The following is a 24,677-nucleotide window of genomic DNA, read 5'->3' as shown; positions in this document are numbered from 1 at the left end:
AGATGACGTGTATGATTCATGAGACCTCAGTATTAGGGTAGCTGAAGGGAATATGCATATATATTTATATATGTGTGTGTGTGTGTGTGTATGTATATATATATATATATATGTGTGTGTGTGTGTGTGTGTGTGTGTGTGTTTATGTATATATATATGTATATGTGAGTGTGTGTGTATGTATGTGTGTGTGTGTGTGTGTGTATATATATATAGAGGGGGGGGGGGGCGCACAGGGTGAGTTGAAGATGAAGGGAAGATACCTAAAAGAAATAAAATTAAGGGATGAGAGAGGAATATATTGAGAGAGGGAGATAGGGAGAGACAGAATGGGGTAAATTCTCTCGCATAAAAGTGGCAAGAAAAAGCAGTTCTGTAGGAAGAGAAGAGAAGGCAGGTGAGGGGGAATGAGTGAATCTTGCTCTCATCAGATTTGACCTGAAGAGGGAATACCATACATACTCAATTGGGTATCTTACCCCACAGGAAAAGAGGAGGAAGAAGATAAAAAAAGGGGGATGATAGAAGGGAGGGCAGATGGGGGTGGAGGCAATAAAAAAAACACTTTCGAAAGGGGACAGGGTCAAGGGAGAAAATTCAATAAAGGGGGATAGGTTAGGAAGGAGTAAAATATAGTTAGTCTTTCACAACATGAGTATTGTGGAAGGGTTATACATAATGATACGCATGTGGCCTATGTTGAATTGCTTGACTTCTTAGGGAGGGTCGGTGGGAAGGGAAAAGGGGAGAGAATTTGGAACTCCAAGTTTTAAAAACAGATGTTCAAAAAAAGTTTTTGCATGCAACTAGAAAATAAAATACACAGGCCATGGGGTGTAGAAATTTATCTTGCCCTACAAGAAAGGAAGGCAAAAGGGGATGGGAGGGGAGTGGGGTGACAGAAGGGAGGGCTGACTGGGGAACAGGGCAACCAGAATATACGCCATCTTGGAGTGGGGGGGAGGGTAGAAATGGGGAGAAAATTTGTAATTCAAACTCTTGTGAAAATCAATGCTGAAAACTAAATATATTAAATAAAAATAAATAACAAAAAAAAAAGAATGTCCTTTGAGCCATTCCTTCAGCCCATGACTGATAGATCTACACATTTCATCACGAACTTTGAGAACTCAACACTGTACACTTACACACATCGCAGATAACATCTCTTTATTCTATTAATCATACAAAACTATTGACCAGTGGTAGTGCTTTAATTTACAAATGGCCATTAACAAGATGTTTAACTTGGGTTTACACTTAGCATGCCATACAGTGAAAACTCCAACTGAATTTTTGTGGCTCATTATCTTGAATGTTACATTACGTTTTTCTTTAAATAACTTTCAATAATGTGACACTAAAATAATTTTACATGATAGACGCAGAAACATGAAATAATTTTTCTAAATAAATATTTTAGGAAGAACATTCACATTCATTTTGTCATGGGTTTCTTTGTGGCTCTTCTATACATATATATATTTATACTTATGTTCATATAAATATACATACATATATATTAATCAAATTAATTACACTGGTCCTATACAACTTTTAACAGTCCATTTTCAATTCTAAAATGTTAACAGTACAAAAACAAGCAATATGTTAAAATAACAAAAGAGAAAATAAAAAATGCCAGTATGACATTCTTTAGCTAGAACAAAATGAAATAAAAGTACATATTAGTGGCAGGCTATGCATTTTAAAGAATTATTTTCCCAGTTAAACAAAAGTTGAAATGTAAACGTATTAGTTTCTATTTTTTTGAGATGGTTTAAAATGTCAATTTAGTTCTAAATAGTTAGTTTCATTTTTTGCATATTTAACATAATGAATTCAAATAATCTATGATGTCATTTATGGCTCTTCAATAATGCCACAATGCATTATACCTTCACTATATAGAAAACAAAGAGTACAGATGTCTACCACTCAGTAGAAATACTAAAAACTAGGGGAAAATGGAATTGTATACATTTCCTTAAGATATTTGACTAAGAGTGAGATAGTTTTCAAAAAGTTAAAAGTAACTGCCTCCCACAAAAGTTTTTTTTTAATGTATATATGGCACAAATTGACAAGTTCTTTATACATCCCCAAACAGTGTGAATTCATCAAAAAGGCACTGTTTACAATACTCAGAAATGATCTGACAAATCTATTTCTGTGATGTCTGAAGAGTGGAGGATATACTTTAAGTACAGTAATTAGACAAACGCTTATAAAAGTACAGCATTACTGTTTAAATATATTTATAAAAGAAAATAAAGTGACAATGACCCCTTTAAGAAAAAAAAAAAGTCTACTGAATTGTTAACAAATACTTTGAATTCAGATTTTGTCCCAGTAAATACAAGTGGCAAAAAGATTTCCTAGAGGCACAAAAGCATAAATATTAAATGAGTGCTATATTTTACAAGGCAAAATTCAATGGAATGCAGATGGCTATTTGTGCTAAAGTGAATAAAACTATACTGTACCTTTATAAGTGCTGCAAAAAAGTAGTGGCATGTGAAATATAAGAAAAATTATCTATTGCTGTAACTACTTAACATTTCACAAGGCTCATATACTCTCTTTTCATAGGCCAAATGCATATCACTAAAAGAAAATTAAAGGTTAACATTTAAAAACAAAAACATCACTTCTCTAAATTTCTATGCAGAAAAGAGAGTAATCAAATGAGAAAACAGGTCTTAAGGAGTTTAATCCTTGAACCTTTTAGAAGAGGAGGCATTAGCCTCAGACAACTGCAGACTATACAATCACAGTTTTTTATCAATGTGTAGAAGAAAAACGGGTTACTCTCAAGTAAAGGACATTCAAGGTCAACGACATGTTATGGCTAAATACAAAGTTAATTATGTGTTTAAAAGGATTCATATACCAAGCCTATTACCAGCATTGGTCTAATACTAAGCCACCAATTCCTGAGTGTTGTACGAGTTCAGCTCACAGAAAGGAACTTCATGTGACTAAAAACATTAGGAAATATTGAATCAGATATGTGCTTTTAAGCTTACAATAAAAACAGTCATGAAAAATCTTGCTGTTACTTTTACATTTGTAAGTTTTGTGAAATATTCTCTGCCTCCTTAGTTAGGAATTGAACTTATATCAGATCTGTCATATAACTGGGAATAAGAGACCATCTTTTAGATTAAGCAGGGGTATTTTTCCAGCACATCTATATCTTAACAATTATATACAAACATAAGAATAAAAACGGATAGACCTAACCACCAACCACACACCACCATCAGCTCATCAACAAAAATGTTTCCATTTTAAACTGAACTGAAACATGAAGGTAAAGTAATATATGTATATCAATACTAATTTAAATAATTTTTTTTCAAACTGCCAATATTTGTTTATAAAATAGCATTTTATACATACCAACAGATATGTAGACGGAAGCTAAACATGGGCAGTGGAATGAGTAAATGGAGAAAATTCAAAGTATAGCTTGCAATATTGTGGTTTCTAATATGAAAATGTTTAATACAGGTAATCTTTTATCTTTACCTATATGATTATTTCCAAATGAATAAATAGGTACACTTATTTTGCTAATTATGCATGAGAAATTGGATCTTCATATGTTTGTAAGATTCCTATTACGTAAGCATTCTACTTAGGATACTTAGATCAGTAAGATGTAGCCTACTCAGTTTTCATAATTCCCCATACATCTCTTACTCTGTTCTAGCTGGCTTATGGTGTTTATTTTGTTAAAGTCAAAACTTTATAAGAATGTGTCTTCTCTCTGCCCTTATTACTGATAAATCTGATAATCTGTATTCTCAGTAGTATAAAAATCTTTTATAATATTTAAGCATTTAAGAATTTAATATTTAAGCATTTAAGTAATTCACAAAAATTGCTTTTGAATACTACAAAAAGCTTGTGAAAATCCAAAAAAAAGTCCAACATTTTAAATTAAACAACTAAACTGTCTTACTTTGTATTGTGGAGCTCTAAACACAAAATAGGATCCTACAGCAATGTGATTGACGTGGGTTTTCAATTACTAAGAATAGTGAGGGGAAAACAAAGGATTAAGTTTCTGAGCCCTTCTTGGGTATGTAACATTGCTGTGTATCTTAAAAGTGATTAAAAACAGAAACAATTTGCAGAAATACATCCGGACCATTATCTCTCATTTTCTACTGCCTTTTAGCTTCTAGAGTAAAAAAATTTAAAGGTAATTATAGTTTTCTGTGCTCTTTAGCCACTAAAAGTTTAAGGTATAAATGAAAGTTCAGGAACCATTCCTAAAACAAACCAATTACTGATAAAATAACCTGAATTATCTCATTTCATCTGTTTCATAAACCACTTAAATTACTATAGGCTGTACGTGAGGTCATAGACAGCAGTCATTTCTGAGTTCTACATTTAAAAAAATTCAGATAGCAAAGGTAATTTGATACCCAAACCAGTTTTCTTCCAATTTACTATAATGAAATTAAGTTCTCTTGTCTTCCTGAAATTTAGATTCACAGTGGTGGAAGTGGTGGTAGGCCATTAACATTGGTGGGTCTTACTTAAAGAAATTTACAGAAATATCTTCTAGGATGTGCTCAAGGGGGCATCATAAAGCATGACAAAAGAAATACAAAGGTCATTACCAGACACAGAGAAGAAGGTGGACTTTTCTATATGTACATACACAAACATGTCCATACCAAAAGTTAAACATTAAACATATGCTAAGGGTCCACACAAAAAACAAAAATCCTTCACATAAATTTGGTTTTTGATCAAATGTCACCATATATACCATCAACATGTTTTTCTTTTTTATGTTTCTAAGAAGAGAGAGATAAAAGTTAGGTCTTTTGGAAGTGATCTGTGTACAGTACAACACAGCAAATTCTTTAGGTGTCATGATTTCTCTATTTTTCCCATATTCTAAGTCATTATCAATAAAAATTTTGTGCCTGTTTTATGAAGAAAACGGACCACTGTACATTGTTTTATAAACTGAACAGCATTTTTGTTAACAACATGGCATGACTACAGATTGGAACATTACTATAGAATACATGACTACAGTCAGGTACTAAGCCTATAGGACCTGTATGGATATACTCTGTACACCGGCACAGATGCAAACAGATGGATAAAAACAAGAAATGTTCTGGCACTTACGCAATTTTCACGTTAACCAGATAGGACAGGTCTTGTTCCGGTTAAGGATACAAGGCATGAGAGGTCAAAACTTCTAGATCTCTAAGGTTCTTTTAAAAATATTGCATTGTTTGAATAAAATCCAAACCAACTTGAAAAAATGGTCCCAGGCTAAATCTAATCATTCCATTTCATTGATTCAATTATATACGGAATTCTACTTAAACATGAAGTTTATTATGATCTGTAGCAAAATCAGCAGGAAAATGATGAAGTAGTCTCTCGGTTGTAGGAAATAGTCTGTGGCAGTAGAACTTGAAACAAGATGATTTCGTAGAGCCATAATATTTCTACAAAATACAAAGAAGTACACATTTATAGTAACTTTAAAAATTGTTAATATAGCAAGATTATATTTATACACAACCCTGAAGTTTTCAAAACACTTTCAATTGCAATCTCTCATTTGAGTCTCTCAACAACCCTTCAAGCTAGGTAGGATATATGATATTCATACTTTAAATTAGAAAAAAAAACAACTTAGAAAAGCTAAGTGACTTTGGCCAAGGCTGTATGGCCAGGAGTAGAAAGAGTAAAAGACCTAAATCTTCTAATTCCTACTTCAGTGCTCTGCTAAATCACATTTACTATCTAATACAGATATATACATTCTGTCACTAGGTATTTTCATGCAGAATTTTAAGAAATGACTGCCAAACTTAAATTTCTTTAGATTAATTACTAAGTGGAAATCTAAATATGTATATATGAAATTACCTATGAATATCATGAAGCTTTTAAGTAATATATATTTTTCCATCTTTATTAAGTACCACTACCTTTTTTATCCTAACAATGACTTTTAAACAATTTAAATTCTGCTTCATACTTAGCTACTAGAGTCCTCCCAGCAAAGGAGGTTTGGAGGCAGGGAGAAAAAAAGCCATTCAGTTTTATAGAGGTGAAAAAACTCTCAATTTAAGTTTCCTTGATATATACATGTGTATATATTGATAAGCTGAAGCCATAACAGAAGAAATGTGAAGAAAGCCTCTATAAAATCTTACTCCAATGATTGATCATAATGTGGAGGTGACTAGGTTGCTGAAGATTATGTCAACATGTCACAAGTTCTGGACTGTCTGCCAAGCTGATGTAGAGTATATGCCTGGAAACAAATTCCACAATACTTTGAGACAAGGGCTGATAAATGTTACCTGTAAGATGCTTCCTGAGGGAAATATCCTAGATTACATTCCCCAGAAGGAAGTTAAGAGCCTGCAGGGTGGCAATACCAGCAAGCACATAAAGTTTAAAATCTGTTGTAGGAGTCCTGTAGAAGGTCATGAGAACTGGTGGTGGGCAATGACAAAAAGAACTGGCCTTGTACCTAAAGAATGCCAATGGCATAGGTGGCAGAAATGGCAGAAGAAAGAAGAGGATGACATAAATTTGATGCTGGCATCCTGAAATTCTGGATTCTAAGAAGCCATGCTCATGACTACTATGCTGGGAAGTCAGTGTTTGCAACATTGGAATATGAGTGAACAAGCCATGAGTGATCTGTGACACTCTCCTACAGTGTTGAGGTACCAGAAGGTTTAACTGGGTAGGTAACTATCACTCACAGATATTGGCACATGGCAGCCTTTAGATATGGGTATAAAACATAGTTACTATCTGACAAAATTCCTGATATTTATCTATTCCGCTTAATTAAATGCCCACTGCTCTGATTTCACATGTTATGTAGCATGACATAAAATATTAGTGAGGAGTCAGAGCTATGGATTTGAGTAGATGATGACCCAAAACTGCAGCATTAACCTGAGTATGGCTAAGAGATGTACCCCATGTTACAATGAAAAAGGGTAAAGTCCTAGTGACTGAGGTAGCCTTTCAGAGAGTTAGCCCAGCTAAAAACAGAAAGCTCACCACTGATGATAGGCTGGCCGCTTGGTGATGAATTATTTTATCATGAAAACCCTTGAAATGAAAATATCAAATGGCCCTCTGTGGCCCCCTTCTGCTTCTGCAGTGACAGAACAACGAGGAAAAAGGGTGGAGGGTAATGCACTGTCACACAGGTTTTAGACTGTTAAAACAAAAACTTAGCTACTAGGGTGTTGAAGGAAAGCTCCTTGTCTCATCACCAATGAAGAGAAGTACTAGAGGAACAGAATTATATCTATCTTTTACATTCTCATTAATAAGAAGGGAGGGAGGGAGGGAAGGAAGGAGGAAACATTTCCCTATCTCGTTTCCAGAGACAAACTTCATCATTTTAATTACACAGCATTCAGTTCAATTCCTTCTCTTTTCATTTCTGGTAGCCCGTATGTTGTTTTACTTCATTTTGCATCAATTCATGTAAGTCTTCCTGTGATTATCTGAAATTTTATATTCATTTTTTATGGTACAATAATACTGAATTACACTCACGAATCACAGTTTAGCTACATCCCAACTAACGGATACCTATTTTGTTAACAGTTAACAGTTCTTTACTACCACATAAAGTGCTATGAATCTCTTGGTGTGAGATCTTTCTTTCCATCACTGAGTTCCTTGGGTGTATATGCCTAATAGTTAGTCAGTCATTGAACATTATTAAGCAACTACTACATACCAGGCACTGGGCAATGTGCTAGAGACGAAAAAAGAGGCAAAAGACAGTCCCTGCCCTCAAAGAGCTCACAATCAAATATATATGTGCAAAAAGACTATATAAAGATGAGTAGGAAAAAATTAAGAAAGCAACGGCACTAGAATTAAGAAAGGCTTGGAAAAGCTTCCTGTAGAAGATAAAGTTTCATTTGGGACTTAAAGGAAACCAGGGGAGGCAGTATGCAAAGATGATGAGGGAGAGCATTCCAGGCATGGGGAACAGCCAGAAAAAAAATGCTTGGAGCCAAGAGATGGAACATCTTGTTCAGGAAACAGCCAGGAGGCCAGTGTCACTGGATTGAAGCCTACGTGGCAGGGAATAATACTGGGATTTCAAATCTGTTAAATGTTTTAGAAAAGAATAATTAACCAATAAGCATTTATTAGACATTGGCTTATTAGGAAAGATTATGGATAGCATTACTTCATAAAACAGTACAAAGTGGAGGAAGGACAAAGTTCAGAGCAAGCTTGGTGGTAGAGTCAATGAAGCTGCTCCACCCCAAGGGCTGCTTAAAGTTGAAAGTGAAAGGAGGACAAACCAGCATAACATGGAAGCAATGGAGATGTTCCTTCAGCAAACCCTCTTCATCCCTAACAGTGGAGCTACCCACCATATCTGGGCACATGAAACACAAATGGCTTTAAAGAAAACAAAGATGGGAACAGAGGCTGGACTAGACCAAGTAAACCCTAATAAAGTCCATGCTGAGACACAAAACAATTTTGAGAGCACTGAGAACTTTTAGGGGAACAAAGACAAGAGCTGCGTAGGGTAAAAAGGAATGGACAGATCCTGTTATGTGCCACTAAAAGGAATGCCCGCATTGATGAGATCACAAAAGTATCGTACTGATGTATTAAAGGTGGTTCAAAGAACAGACTGAAAAGAAAGTTGGGAGGACTCAAGAAATAAGAGGAAGAGGAAGAGTTGTGACGAATGACAAGAGCGGCAGGAGGAGAAAAAAGTTTCAAGTATCTATCCTGACGCCAACAAGTCAGGAAAGAAAGTTACAACTAGGGGGCTAAATTATTACAACATTTTTCCAAGGGAGAAGTCTTAAGGATGACTAATAAGAAAGAAAAAAAAGAACTGGAGCTCTAGCTTCCAGTAAAGTATGGAGGGCAGGGTGAATTCTGTAGGATTTTCCAGTAGACTGTAAGTTTCTTGAAGGCAAGGATCGTTTTCACTCTTGTCTTGGTATCTCCACTACCTAGCACAGTGTCTGGCACATAACAAGCATTTAATAAATGCTCGATGTATTGAACTGACTTTGATAGAGAATGCAATGTTTATCTTTATGTTACGGAAAATAACTGCTATGTATGTTCACAGTGCTGGTGGAATACCTCCTCATCAAGCTATCAGGGAGAATGAAGAGATCTTTTAAAAAATGAAATAAGGGCTTCAAGGCAAAAATCAAGGGACACATACCTAAACAGGAAGAAAAGAATACTTACTTATGACAAGAAGTTAGTGGGTAGAAAAATATGACACAGAAGAAAACGGTAAGAAGGACTACTGAGCACTTAAAGACAATTCAAAGATAAGAGGTTCTTTCTGTAGAATGAAACACTGTATCTGCTGAGAAAGAAGCAGGTGCCTGTAATCCAAGGAACCACAGGTAAAGGAAGGTAAGAGGTAAAGGAAGACAAGAGAAGCAGCCGTGATTGGTGACTCCCTTATATGTCTTACCAGGCCAGCTATTTATTGATTTGGCATGAAGAGATTTGTAAGGTCTTCACAGGGCATATATCTAAGAGAATCTCCCAAGACTCGTCAAACTTGGTGACACTATACACCTCTGGTGACTTAACACAGACACAAATAACAGTTTCCAAAGAATTCTAAAAAGCATTGCTAAGGATAATTAATGGGCAATAAACTTCATCACTACTGCTGATCAAAGGACAAGGAAGGAGTTCGGAAGAGCTAATTTGGTAAGTGAACAGCTGGTTAATAAGAGAGTCTCTAAAAAACAGGATTTGAATTTCTGGACCCTGGCTAAAAATATAAGAATGATGGGCTCCTGGCCAAAGATGAAATGTACTCAAAGACTACAGATATGTTCCTATAGTTTTAAAAAATCTACTCAAAAGAGCTTTACCCTGAAAAGGGGAAAGGAAAAAATTGCACACACAGACACATCCATCCAAGACACTCTAGAGAATAGGTATAATACAGGTGAAGAATTGTAGTGGAAATGCTCAGAATTTTATAGGAGACAAAATATAAAAGTCAAAGTAAAATTCATGGCCTTTGGATTGGACATGGAGTTAAAGTGGAGATTACAAGCAGTGAGCTCCTAAGGCAAGGAGGCAGACCTTATTACACTTCAGACAAACAAGGAACTGGGTCCAGAACCAAATAATTAGAGAGTAACAATGATTGCACTTAGAAAATACATCCGTGGGGGGAGGAGCCAAGATGGCGGCTAGAAAGCAGGGACTAGCGTGAGCTCCCCGCCAAGTCCCTCCAAAAACCTATAAAAAATGGCTCTGAACCAATTCTAGAACTGCAGAACCCACAAAGTGGCAGAGGGAAACAGAGTTCTAGCCCAGGACAGCTTGGATAGTCTCTGGGTAAGGTCTATCACGCACAGAGCTGGGAGCAGAGAGGAGCTGAGCAGAGCAGAGCCCAGCCCAGCGTGGACAGCTTGGACCAACCAGACCAGGAGCTGGCTGGAGCATGCCCTAGCGCCCTGAATCAGTGAGCTGCAGCAGTTACTAGACTTCTCAACCCACAAACACCAAAGACAACAGACTAGGTTAGTGGGAAAAGCTGCTGGGGACTGGGATAGAGTTCCTGGTTTGGCCACCGCCCCGGGGGGCAGCGGAGGTGGAGCAGCTACAGAACTACAGCTGCAGATGCTTCAAGCCCCAGGCCCACCTGGTGGGAGGAATTAAGTGGCAGATCAGAGCAGGAGTGAAGAGCCTGCTGAAAATCTAAGTCCAGTCTGGGTTGGGGATTCTTGGGGAAGGAGTGCTGGTGTGGCAGCGCATCCGCCCAAGCTTGGAACATAGTTCTCTTAACTCTACAAGCAGTCATACCCCACTGAAAAACTCAAGGGTCAAGTAAGTTGGCTGGGAACATGGCCAGGCAGCAAAAACGCACCCAGATTCAGTCTCAGGCTCTGGAATCCTTCTTTGGTGACAAAGAAGACCAAAACATACAGCCTAAAGAAGTCAACAAAGTCATAGAGCCTACAACAAAAACCTCCAAGAAAAACATGAACTGGTCTCAGGCCATGGAAGAGCTCAAAAAGGATTTGGAAAAGCAAGTTAGAGAAGTAGAGGAAAAATTGGGAAGAGAAATGAGAATGATGTGAGAAAACCATGAAAAATAAGTCAATGACTTGCTAAAGGAGACCCCAAAAAACACTGAAAAATATATTGAAGAAAACAACACCTTAAAAAATAGACTAACTCAAATGGCAAAAGAGCTCCAAAAAGCCAATAAGGAGAAGAATGCCTTGAAAGGCAGAATTAGCCAAATGGAAAAGGAGGTCCAAAAGACCACTGAAGAAAATACTACCTTAAAAATTAGATTGGAGCAAGTGGAAGCTAGTGACTTGGTGAGAAATCAAGATATTGTAAAACAGAACCAAAGGAATGAAAAAATGGAAGACAATGTGAAATATCTCATTGGAAAAACCACTGACCTGGAAAATAGATCCAGGAGAGATAATTTAAAAATTATTGGACTACCTGAAAGCCATGATCAAAGAAAGAGCCTAGATATCATCTTTCAAGAAATTACCAAGGAGAACTGCCCTGATATTCTAGAGCCACAGGGCAAAATAGAAATTGAAAGAATCCACCGATTGCCTCCTCAAATAGATCCCAAAAAGAAATCTCCTAGGAATATTGTCACCAAATTCCAGAGTTTCCAGGTCAAGGAGAAAATACTACAAGCAGCCAGAAAGAAACAATTTGAGTATAGTGGAAACACAATCAGAATAACCCAAGATCTAGCAGCTTCTACATCAAGAGATTGAAGGGCTTGGAATACAATATTCCGGAGGTCAATGGAGCTAGGATTAAAACCAAGAATCACCTACTGAGTATCATGCTCCAAGGCAAAACATGGACTTTCAATAAAATAGAGGACTTTCAAGCTTTCTCAGTGAAAAGACCAGAGCTGAATAGAAAATTTGACTTTCAAACACAAGAATCAAAAGAAGCATGAAAAGGTTATCAAGAAAAAGAACAAGAATAAGAAATTGCAAGGGACTTACTAAAGTTGAACTGTTTTGTTTACATTCCTACATGGAAAGATGATGTGTATGATTTATGAGACCTCAGCATTAGGGTAGCTGAAGGGAATATGCATGTATATGTGTGTGTGTGTGTGTGTGTATACACACACATATATGTTTATGTATATATATATGTATATGTGAGTGTGTATGTATGTATATGTGTACATATATATATGTATGTATATATATATATATATATCTGGAGAGAGAGAGAGAGAGAGCGAGCGAGCGAGCAGGCACAGGGTGAGTTGAAGATGAATAAAGGATGAGAGAGGAATATACTGAGAGAGGGAGATAGGGAGAGATAGAATGGGGTAAATTCTCTCGCATAAAAGTGGCAAGAAAAAGCAGTTCTGTAGGAAGAGAAGAGAAGGCAGGTGAGGGGGAATGAGTGAATGTTGCCCTCATCAGATTTGACCTGAAGAGGGAATACCATACATACTCAATTGGGTATCTTACCCCACAGGAAAGAAGGAGGCAGAAGATTAAAAAAAGGGGGGATGATAGAAGGGAGGGCAGATGGGGGAGGAGCTAATCAAAAACAAACACTTTTGAAAAAGGGACAGGGTCAAGGGAGAAAATTCAATAAAGGGGGATAGGTTAGGAAGAAGCAAAATATAGTTAGTCTTTCACAACATGAGTATTGTGGAAGGGTTATACATAATGATACACATGTGGCCCATGTTGAATTGCTTGACTTCTTAGGGAGGGTGGGTAGGAAGGGAAGAGGGGAGTGAATGTGGAACTCAAAGTTTTAAAAATAGATGTTCAAAAACAAAAACAAAAAAGTTTTTGCATGCAACTAGAAAATAAGATACACAGGCAATGGGGCATAGAAATTTATCCTGCCCTACAAGGAAGGGAAAAGGGGATGGGAGGGGTGTGGGGTGACAGAAGGGAGGGCTGACTGGGGAACAGGGCAACCAGAATATATGCCATCTTGGAGGGGCTGGGGGGTAGAAATGGGGAGAAAATCTGTAATTCAAACTCCTGTGAAAATCAATGCTGAAAACTAAATATATTAAATAAAATAAAATTAATTAAAAAAAAAAGAAAATACATCCGTGCTTTTCATAACACTATGTTCCCCTTACAATCAAAGGCCCTTAAGAAAAAGTTAATATTTCCCCAGGGATTTTCTAAGGCCAAGAACCAAAAGCTGTCTCTCTGGTCCATCTGTAGTCCTGGAAGGCAAGCCATTCACTTCTCTGGGGCTTCATGTGAGCTTATTATGGAATTATTTGCTTCTACTGATTTTACCTCTTAAACTTCTCTCAGTGCACAGCATGTTTTTGTTATGTTCAGCATTTCCTTGTTTACTCACACCTCTGACTTGTTTTGGGACTGACATTTCATGGTTGAGTCAGACTCCCTTAGGTACTATGGAATGGAGTGGTCAGTCTCAGCTTGACCTTGTCCCTTGGTAACCTGGGTAGTGCTGCCTTTGCTTCTCTGAATGCAGTGGCTAAGACCAGTCCCTGCCTGCACTTCTGTCTCTTGTCTGCTGGTGGCTTGACTCAGGTGGCTCAGATCCTTCTCTGTCCCTTTTTTCTTGCAGAGTTGCTATCTAGGACCTGATTCCTTTACGGTGGCCCTGACAAGCCCAATCAGATGCAGATGGTACTCGCAGTAAGCCTCCTGCAAGACCCAGGTACTGTGCTGGCCCCTATCTCATACTGCAGTTCCAGTGGGGAATGCCTGGGAGCTATGGCTTCTTGCCTCTCCTCAGCACATCTGCAGGCTTCTAGAAGTTGTCTTGTGTAGGCATAGACTGGAGAGGGGAAACTCATACCTGTTTCTCTTTGGTTTTCTTTACCATTGTTCCATCTGGTGCATTTCTTTAACTTTACTGGAGTATTTGTAGATCTAGGATCCTCTGGGTCAGTGATATCAAACTCAAATAGAAACAGATCCCTACAGGCCACATATCAACTAAGATATCCACAAATTAACATTATCTATGCTGCACTATGTTTTTATTTTGTTAAACCTTTATCCATTACATTTTAATCAGGCTGGTCAAGAAAGTTTCACAATTCTGCTCTAGATCTTATTGGGAAGTCACAAAATGCCAGTCTACAAAGAATTAAAAGTTGTGGATCACTTGAAGGACAATGAGGAGTCACACTGTAGTTGTAAATAAGCTGTATTATAGTACCCATGAAGAACTGCACATAAGTGATAGAACTCTTAGTGGGAAAGTTACAGAGGAATATCAGATAAGAGTTTAGCAAAATAAGAAGATGTAAAGCAAGGGCTAGCCTTGGCATCTCTGCATCTCCACTGAAGAGCAAATATACTAGCTATGCTGGAGGTGGATGATGTAGTAGCATTATATGTTAAGAAAATATACTCTATAGGAAATCCAGAAACTTTTTTGGGGGGGAAGGAGGGTTTACAATGGGGAAGCAGGGTGGAGAATATTTTAATGAAGATCAATGGAGGCAAATACTGATGAAATTTTGTCATGATAGTATGCCACAAGAGAAGTTTGGAAAACATATAACAAGCCTAGACTAAAGGTAAACCACATAGTAATGGTGGAACACTGAAACTTTCTGTATACCAACTGGATCTTTCTCTCTCTATGAAACAAAACAAATCCTTTGTATCATTTAATGATAATTTCACATTTCAAAAAACAGTGTAATAAACTGCTATTCCAGACCTGATTCTTAGCATCAAATATGAACTTGTTGTTGAAATAAAAATTATATGAACATGGGGATCAGGGGAAGGTATAAAGGGGAAGAAAAGGTGGAATGATCGATCATTCCACCTCAAAACCTATGAAAAAGGAGAAGGAAGCCAGGAATTAAACTCATATGGACCCTAACTTTTTTGGGGTGAGGCAATTGTGGTTAAGTGATTTGCCCAGGGTCACACAGCTAGTAAGTATCAAATGTCTAAGGTCACATTTGAACTCAGGTCCTCCTAACTCCAAGGTTATCCACTGTGCGGCCTAGCTGCTCCAGCACTAAATTTCAATAGAGCAGATTTAGAAGGATACAGAGAAAGGATAAGTAGGTAGGATTTCAAGGACTAATATTCTACAGGGAAAAGTCAGATCAGTTTGGATAGAGAGCTCTCAAGGAGGAAATTTTGTTAAATTTTTTCTTTTATTACTCTGTCCTTCCCATTACTGTTTCCTGCACCCATCCCCATTGATCAATTTTTAAAAATGGAAAAAACCTATGTTTCTGCCCAGTCTGATAAAACAAACTCCTACGCTGGACAGAGCCAAAAATGAATCTCTCTTACTGCATTTTAAATTCTTTTACAGACGGTGAGAGGTGTGCTTAGTCTTCCCTCTTAGAGTAGTGATTTATCACTGTGTTCATCAGAATTCTCTCGATGTTGTTTTTCCTCTATAATGTTAGCACCATATAAATTGCTCTAGTCCTGCTCATTTCACTCTGCATCAGTTCATGGAGGTCTTCCCAGTTTCCCCTGAAACTGTCCATTTCAGCATTTCTTGTGGCAAAATAATATTTCATTAAATTCATATACCATAATTTGTTCGGCATTCTCCAATAGGAAATTCCATTAGTTTCTGATTTTTGGCCACCACAAAGGGCTGTTATACTTTATATATGCAGGCCTTTTTCTTCTTCCTTTGATTTTTTTTGGGGTGGTGGTATAGCTATTAGTGATACTGAGTCAAAGGGTAATGCATAGTTTAGTAACTTTCTAAGCATAGTTCCAAATTGCTTTCCAGAATGGATGGCCCAGTTGATAGCCCCATGAAGAAATCATTATTTTATCTGTTTTTCCCCAGACCCCTCCAACTTTTGTCATCTTCCTCTTGTCATCTTTTGCCAATCTGATGGATGTAAGATAGAACTCAAAGTTGCTTTAATTTGTATTTATCTATTTCTTGGTGATTTAGAACATTTTTTCATATGGTTGATGACAGCCTGGATTTTATCCTTTGGAAACTTCCTTTTCATGTCCTTTGACCATTTATCTATTAGGAAATAGTTCTTATACCTATAAGTTTGATTCAGTTTCTTAAATATCTTGGATACGAGACCTTTATCAAGAAATTTGCTGCGAACAAATACCTGTTACCCAGTTACTTGGTTTTTTTTTATTTTAGCTACATTAGAGTTATCTGGGGAAAAACTTCTAAATTTTATATAAAATCATCCATTTTATCTTGTGTGATCTGCTTTATCACTTGTTGAGTCATGAACCCTTCCCCTACCCATTTATCCTTTTTGATCCTTTTTGATTAGTTTATGATGTGACCTCTTGTATCTAGGTCATGCATCCAACTGGAGTTTATATTTGTATATGGTGTAAAGAGTTAGGCCAAACCTATTTCTGCCAGACTTGTCATCCAGTTTTACTAGCAGTTCTTGTCAAATAGTGAGTCCTTCCCTCAGGAACTGGGGTCTTCGGTTTTTTTGAATACTATATATTTGCTCATGTGTACCTAATCTGTTCCACTGATTGACTTCTCTTTTTTTAAAACCAGTACCAAAACATTTTAATGATTACTGCTTTGTAGTACAATTTAAGATCTGTTATGGAAAGATAAAAGATAAAATTCTGAAGACACAAGCCCAATTGCAATGACACGAAAAAGGCAGAGTTATGTAAAAAAGACTGATATAGATGTAGAAGAACTTTCATTTTAAGATATGACCGAAGCAAGGGCAGGTAATGGAGGATGATTATAAGAGCTTAACGTATACCCTCTAAGAAGGGTGTAAAGCAAACTAAAGTTCAGAGCACTTATTAAGCGCCTACAATGTACCTAGCACCTATAATGTGCTAAGTTCTAGGCATTCAAATGCAAAAATGAGTCTCTGTCCTCACAGAGTTTATACTCTATATATACACATATGAGTATATACAAAATAAATACAAGATACTTTTTTGGGAGGAGGGCATTAGTAAGCTGGGATCAAGAAAGGCTCCATACAGAAGCGGTACTTAAGCTGAGTTTTGAGAACAACAAGGGATTCTAAAAGGTAGAGAGGAGGAGGGAGTGCCTGAAAGCAAGAAAAAGGGATGTGTGTGTGTTTTTCTTCACACTGGGGAAATGAGAAGGCTCAAGCAAGGGATAGGCCACTACAATGTTCAAGACAGAAATGATAATAATAATGGCTGGTGGAGAACATAAAACTTGTTTGCACTTTCAGCTATGCTGTTATATCAAAGCTATGGCAGCGATAATCAATTCAATGTCCCTCATTGAATAATTCAGCTCAGAAGCAACAAGTAATATAAGTGCTTTTCTGTCCAAAAAAAAAAAAGTTGGTCTCTTTTCCTTTTCATGAATCAAAGATTAACTCAGTTATCTACATATGTAGATATACACATATATGACCACACACAATAATTAAATAATCACAAGGTCATAGCAGTTGTGGGGATCAGGAAAGGATTCACACAAAAGATAGTGCCTCCGTTTCATCTCAAAGGAAGAAATGCACTCTCTAAAGCAGAGGACTTATAAATTAAATACTACTATTATCATTATGCATTACCTTTTAATTTCTTCTTGTGTTTGTTTTATAGATTCAATGGAACTCTGTAGGTCTGCAAGATCTACTGTCTTCTTTCTTCTGGAACTTGGTTTTAGTACTTGAGCTAAAAAGACATTTAGGATGAAGTAGTGAAATTCCATTCTTAAGTGAAGTGTTTGTTTCCAATAAAGGTTTCAATTATATTTTTTTCTAGGCTTGGCTTTAATGTGAATTTGTACCACAGACACTAAATCCTTAAAACCAAATAATTTTTAATTTTGCACAAGTAAATTTCAAGTAACAACTGAACTAGATATAATACTTACGAGATTTATTTTTCTAAGATATAATGCAAAGTATATCGTATTTTTAAATGATCTTTTACAAAGTACTTAACATATGACCTCCAGATGAGGTTTGGGAGGGGGAAAAGGGGAAAAGTAGAGGGAGGAAGAAAGGACAAAGACTATTACTTCCCCTCCCCACCACTTTCACTGAATAGACCATTAGATTTAGAGTTGAAAAGGAAAGAAGTTATTTAAAAACCAACCATTTCAATTTAAGGTAGAGGAAACAGATCTAGTGAGGTTAAATAACTTTTAATCAAGGTCACTGAAGTACTAGTCAAGGGTAAAGCTGTGATATAAACCAGGTCCCCTGACTCTTGATCTATACCTCTTTCCATTGTGTTACAATGCTTCCCAAGAACCAGCCCTATTTATAGCTTTTACTATTTCTGTTAGTGGTACTATCTTTCACTCATACACACTTGAAATCTTGGAAAACAGTTTTAACTTCCCATCTCTCTTGGATTTAATATCCTATAAATCCCCAAGTCCTGTTGAATTTTCCTCCACAATGTTCTCTCACATCTGTTCCTTTTCCATCCTATTGCTATGATCTTGTTTTAGACCTCTCCTTACCCCATGTCTAGATTTAAAACTGGTCTCTGTTTCTAGTCTCTCTCCTATTAAATCTATATATTGTTGCCTGATTTATCTTTCTATAACATATCACTTCCATGTCATATCCCTATTCAGAAACCTTCAATGGTTCTACACTAAATTAAAAGACCTAGCTTAGCATCATGTCCTCCCTAATCTGACCTGAACATAAGACCTGTCTCAAGACAGCTCACTTCAGCTTTAACTGTCAGGAAGGTTTTTATTAAAGTGAGCTTAAAGCTGCCTTCTCCAATATCTACCCACTATGTCTAGCTCTTCCTTCTGGAGTTAAGTAGAACAAGTCCTATCACCTTCCACATAATAGATAATTCCTGTAAGTCTTTTCTTCTCCAAGTTAAATATCTCCAGTCCCTTTCATTGATCTTCCTCTGGCATACTAATCAGGCCTCTCCTGGTTTACTGCCTCTATACAGGATCCAGCTTATCAATGCTCTTCCTAAAAGATGGTACCCAGAACTATGCACAATACTTCACACATGCTCTGAACAGAGCAGAGTACAACTCAATCTCCTTCTTTTTGGACATTATGCCTCTTTTACAGCCTAGGATCGTTTTCAATTAGTTCTTTTAAATTACTCCATCAATACTTTGAGACCCACAACTGCCTGAACTCCTAAGATCTGTCACTTAAACTACAAGATAACTATGCCACTACCACCGTAAAATTTGTGCACTTAATTTTTAAACCCAAATGTTGGGATTTCGCATTTTTCTTATTCTATAAGATCTGGCCCACTGTTCAAGCTTGGTAAGATATTTTAGGATCCCAACTCTGTTATCCCTTACAATAACCTTCTATTTTAAGCTATATTTACTCTCCAAGCCTAGACCACACATTATATTTTCACAATTCCATTCATTCTATTTCTTATATTTTCCTCTCACCACAAACCCACATGGAATATTCTTTTCTTTCTTCTTCACCTACCCATATTCTACCCATCCATCGAGGCCTAGATCATCTTGCTTTTTTTATTAACTTGTTTTTAGTTACCTCCTCCCACAATGGTTTCTCCTTCCTCGCAACTCTTACAAGCATTTATTATTTGTACTATTCATTTACCAATTATTTAATATTTTCACTCTTAGTTAACTTTTCATGAATAAATGTTTTATCTTCCCAACTAGACTGTAAGCTTCCTGAAGGCAGAACTTCTTTGTACATCCAAATCTACATTAAAAGTAGATTTGCAAATGCTGGGCTCGTGCAGTAAGGATGGGAAATGATCTATTTTGGTCAGTATTTAACTACCAAAAATCAATTTTTTTATTGATGTAATTCTGATTTTTACTAGCTTATATATACAAGTGTTATACAATTATAATTAACTGTAAAGTGAAGCACTATGCTTATTTTTTCAAAGGGCAGTGATGGAAAACTCAACAAATATTTGTTGAAATGAACATGGTGTAATTTCTAGCAACTTCTCAGAAGTCAAAAAGCAAAAGCTAGTAAAATATTTTTCTTGATTTGTATAGCAAGTCCTCCCCAAATTTTCCACTCTCTAGTGTCATACCTTCAAAGCTTATTAGTCATCTTAAGCAGTCCCTCCACCCCCAAAACTCTCATTCCATTTTGGTAAATCATTTTCTTTAATTTTGGAATGTATTTTTTTTCTTAGTTTAAGCCTTTTATGATGAGCACACTAGAATGAACAGTCTTACCTTCACTTCCAGAGGAGTCTTGGATATCAAGTTCTGGTGAGGAATAGCCTTTTACCACTTTCTTCGTTTGCCTGCTTGGCTTATGCTTCATTTTTGGAACACTAACCTTAAATTCACAAATTTATGAAAGTAAATTGGCTGGGAAATGACGGATCCAGGCACAAGGGATAGCTTATGAAAAAAAATTGTATGGTGACAGGAAATATTATAGTCTCTCATCTAACATCTAGAACTTCCTCCAAAAGAGTTTTGTATCTAGAACTAGTCAGCACACTACTTATGGGTCCTATCCTCTTCCTCAATCCCTATATGCCACCAGTTACCAAATCCTCTATGCTGTATGTATCATCCTGCTTTCCTATCTCTGCCCCACTTTCAACCTCTACTTCTGTTACTCTCTTGAGCTATCCTTCATAATACTCCAAGAGCAATATTCCCCAGATACAGATCTGACTTGATCACTTTCCTGCCCTAAAACTTTTAGGGGCTCTTGCAAATGAAATATAAACTCATTAGCTTGATCTTCAAGGCCTTCCATAATCTGCAATCTTTTGGGAAGTCAATATGGAAAACATACAATAAGATTACTAAACTGTTCAAACCCTTTGACTCTGTGACCTCACTACTAGTACTATGTTGTAAAGACTGAGAGGCAATGTGGCATAGTGGATGGCAAACTAGACTTGGAATCAGGAAGATCTTAGATCAAATCCCACCTCAAATACTTATTATGTAATCCTGGGTAATTACTCTCTCTGGGCCCCAGTTTCCTCATCTGTGAAAAGAACAGGCTGGACTTAATGACCTATAAGTTCATTCACTTTTAGCTATAAATCTAAGATGCTATTTTATTAAAAGGAAAAATCCTATCTGTACAAAAATATAATAGCTTTATTTGTAATAACAAAAACTTAGGAACAACCTAAATGTACAACTGGAAAATGGCTGACTATATAGTGATATATCAAAACATAAGAGTATTACTGCAGCATAAATAATTGAAAAAAACCCAAAGATGGAAAATTTTTATCCAAAGCTATGCAGAATGAAGAAAGTAGAAGCAGAACAATAACACAATGACTCTTGCCAGGTAAAAAACGATTACCACAAAAAAATTTGGAATACTTAAGAGATTAGAAAAGGAAGTGGAAGGAAACAGGACTTGTTGTTAAAACTAAAATAAACTTTTCAAAACAAGGACAGGGATAGGCACTGGTATAGGGAATGCCTACATGGGGCAAATTCTTCCACCAGTGCAGGTCTACAGCACCTCTGTACCTTAAAACTTTGCAAGACTTGCTCAGGGCACTGACATTTCCTGGACTGCCCAGTCACATACCAAAGTATATGTCAGAAGCAGGATTTGAACCTCCATCTCCTGACTTAAAACCAATTCTCCATCCAATACTTCATGCTGTCTCTCTTTCAAAACAAATGCTAAGTAATTTAAATTTTTTTATTTTTATGAAGTTACTTTTTAGTTTTTCAAACTGCCACACATATACTGAAAGAATCAGTAGGAACAGCTAAGTTTAATTATGTTTTGAGGACATACCATTGGTGTCCGATGTCTGACTTTAGTTTGGATGACACCATCCTTTTCAAACTGTATCAGATCATTCAGAGGATCCCATGGCCGGGTGCTATTGAGAATGAACAAAAATATTTGTTAGGGGCATCTTCACTACAAAACTAATCCTTAAAGGGCCTACCTTAACATGACATGATGCTATCTGCTATACAAAGTAAAGAAGATATACTGCCACCTCTTGCTAAGCTTATAATACCATGACATGGAATATAGTTTTATTTTTTTATAAAACCACCAGAATGGACTCCCTTCATATAAGCATAAAGTTTCTTTAAAAAAGGGCTCCTTCTGTAACTGGCTATGACAAATGACAAACACGATTGTTGCTTATTAAACACATACTATACACAAGGCCTACCTACTTTTTATGCAAACACACACAATAGTTTCCTCCCTCAAAGAATTCTAAGACAATATAAAATGTACACAAATATACTGTAAGGAAAACTGGCATGGGAGAAAGGACTAAGAACTAAGAAGATCAAGGAAAGCTTCGGGGAGGAGGTGGCACCTGCTCTGAGTCTTGAAGGATGATCATGATTCTGAGATGCAGAAATGGGGCAGAAGTGCATTCCAGGCACAGGATGAATGCTTGTGCAAATACACAAAGGCGACAAAAGGAGTTTCATGTTTAGAGAATAAATTACAGTCCAACTTGGCTGAACTGTACCCTTTTGGAAGCCGAGTGCTGGGGAACAGAGCTAGTAGGGCAGGTGAAGGCTAGACTATCAAGGATCCTACATCTCAGGCAGAAACACTGCTCTTCTATCCTAGAGTAAATGGCAAGCCACTGAAGGTTTCTGAGCAGGATGGTCAGACCTGAGCCTTAGTAGGATTATTTTTGCAGCAGTGCAGATCCTCATTTAACAATGTACCATATAAATTCACCATCTGATTTTATAATGTAAAAGTTAAATGCTTAGCTAAGGTCACAGCCACTCAAATATACCAGCCTTCAATTTTTTAAATTCCTATAAAAACAATGATGGAAATGAACTAAACCACAACAACCCCCCTAAAATGTTCTGTTTATACTAAGCATTTTAAGTTACTCACTCGGAGAATCTATAATGCCATTCTCCCGTGACTGAATCAAGTTCAAATAATTTGCAAACCCATTCTTCATTTTTCCCTTTCCGTTCTCTGGCAGCCTTTCTTTGAGCTTCCTCTAAAACGCATTTCTCTTGAGTAGCTTCTGTCTGGTCTTTGGCATTTATGGCCCGAGTAACCCGTTGCCACAGCCTGGTAAGATGATATAAGAAAAAATAACTTGAAAGTAAATCTTTTTTTCCCCCAAGCAATCAACACATATTTATTAAATAGGTACTATAGGCAGGTACTATTCTTTTTGCTTGGAATATAAATTTTAATTAAATAACCTCTATTTCCAAAAAGCTTACATTCTAAAAGGGGAAACAACAAAAGTACACAGAAAGGGAAAAAATATAACACAGATATTATATATAGTCTGAGGATAGCAGAAACAGTTGGAGGGAAAGCTTCACATAGAAAGTTATACTTGAGTGGCCTCTTTTTTGGCATTTTTTTAATTTTTAAATTTAATGTTTTATTTTCCTCTCAATTACATGTAAAACAATTTTAACATTTGTTTTTTAAAATTTTTGAGCTTCAAATTCTCTCCCTTCCGTACCTCTTCCCCCGCCTCAACTGAGAAGGCAAGCAATTTGATATAGGTTATACATGTACAGTCATGCAAAATATATTTCCATGTTAGTCATATTGTGAAAGAAAACAGACAAAAGAAAAAGGAAAAGAAAATAAAGAAAAAGTGCTTCAATCTGCATTCAGACTGTATCAGTTCTTTCTCGGGAGACGGATAGCATTTTTCATCATAAATCCTTTAGAACTGTCTTGGATTACTGTATTGCTGAGGATAGCTAAGTCATTCACAGTTGATCATTATATAATATTACTGTCACTATATACAACATTCTCTTGGTTCTCCCCATTTTACTGTGCATCAGTTCATGTAAGTCTTTCCAGGTTTTTCTGTGAGCATGATGCTCATCATTTCTTATAGCACAATAATATTCCATCACAATCATATAGAACAACTAATTCAGTCACTCCCCAAATGACAGACAACCCCTGAATTTCCAAATCTTTGCCACCACTAAAAGAACTGCTATAAACATTTTTGCACCTATAGGTCCTTTTCCTTTTCATTTTTTTATCTTTTCAGGATACAGACCTAGTGGTAGTATTGCTTGGTCAAAGCATATGCATGGTTTTATAGCTCTCTGATCATAGTTCAAAATTGCTCTATGGAATAGTTGGATCAGTATACAACTTCACTACCATGCATTAGTGTCTCAATTTTCCCACATCCCCTCTTAACATCTGTCATATTAGCCAATCTGATAGGTGTTAGGTGGTAGCTAAGAGTTGTTTTAATTTGTATTTCTCTCATCAATAGTGATTTAGGGCATTTTTTCATATAACTATTGATAGCTTTGATTACTTTGAAAACTGCCTGTTCATATCCTTTGACCATCTCTCAATTGAGAAATTAGTTCTATAAATTTAACTTTTTTCTTTATATAATTGAGAAAGGAGGTCTTTATCTGAGAAACTTGCTGTAAATTTTTTTTCATAATTTATAATTAGTATATATTTCCTTCCATCCTATTTTCCCCATTTATCCTACTTTCTCTCTCTTTTCACCCTGTCCATCCTCAAGTGTTTTGCTTCTTTTACCTCCCCCAATCCACTCTACACACACACACACACACACACACACACACACACCCCCTTCCTGTTATCCCCTTCTCCTCCTACTTTCCTGTATGGTAAGAGAGATTTTTATACCCAAATGAGTGTATATTACTCCCTCTTTGAGCCAATTCCAATCAGAGTAAGGTTCAAGTGCTACCCCTCATCTCCCCCA

At 36.6% G+C, this 24,677-nt stretch overlaps 1 protein-coding gene across 7 annotated transcripts in view; it reads right to left on the bottom strand.

Moving 5' to 3' along the window:
• Positions 1–1,153: 1,153 nt before the first annotated feature.
• The window catches only part of OSBPL8 (oxysterol binding protein like 8), a 201,563-nt gene continuing 178,039 nt past the window's right edge, over positions 1,154–24,677 (bottom strand). For all 7 annotated transcript variants that reach the window (XM_036758490.1, XM_036758485.1, XM_036758491.1 and 4 more), the window contains 5 exons: positions 22,826–23,011; positions 21,734–21,821; positions 20,179–20,284; positions 17,570–17,672; positions 1,154–5,492 (listed from right to left, as the gene is read on the bottom strand). In XM_036758490.1, coding sequence (XP_036614385.1) covers positions 5,360–5,492; positions 17,570–17,672; positions 20,179–20,284; positions 21,734–21,821; positions 22,826–23,011 — 616 coding nt within the window. In that variant the 3' untranslated portion in view covers positions 1,154–5,359. The remainder of the gene's footprint in view (positions 5,493–17,569; positions 17,673–20,178; positions 20,285–21,733; positions 21,822–22,825; positions 23,012–24,677) is intronic.

This window comes from Trichosurus vulpecula, chromosome 5, assembly GCF_011100635.1.
Source record: "Trichosurus vulpecula isolate mTriVul1 chromosome 5, mTriVul1.pri, whole genome shotgun sequence".
Taxonomy (NCBI): Eukaryota; Metazoa; Chordata; class Mammalia; order Diprotodontia; family Phalangeridae; genus Trichosurus; species Trichosurus vulpecula.
Note: the sequence above shows the minus strand (reverse complement) of the source record. Positions and strands in the feature narration are given on the sequence as shown.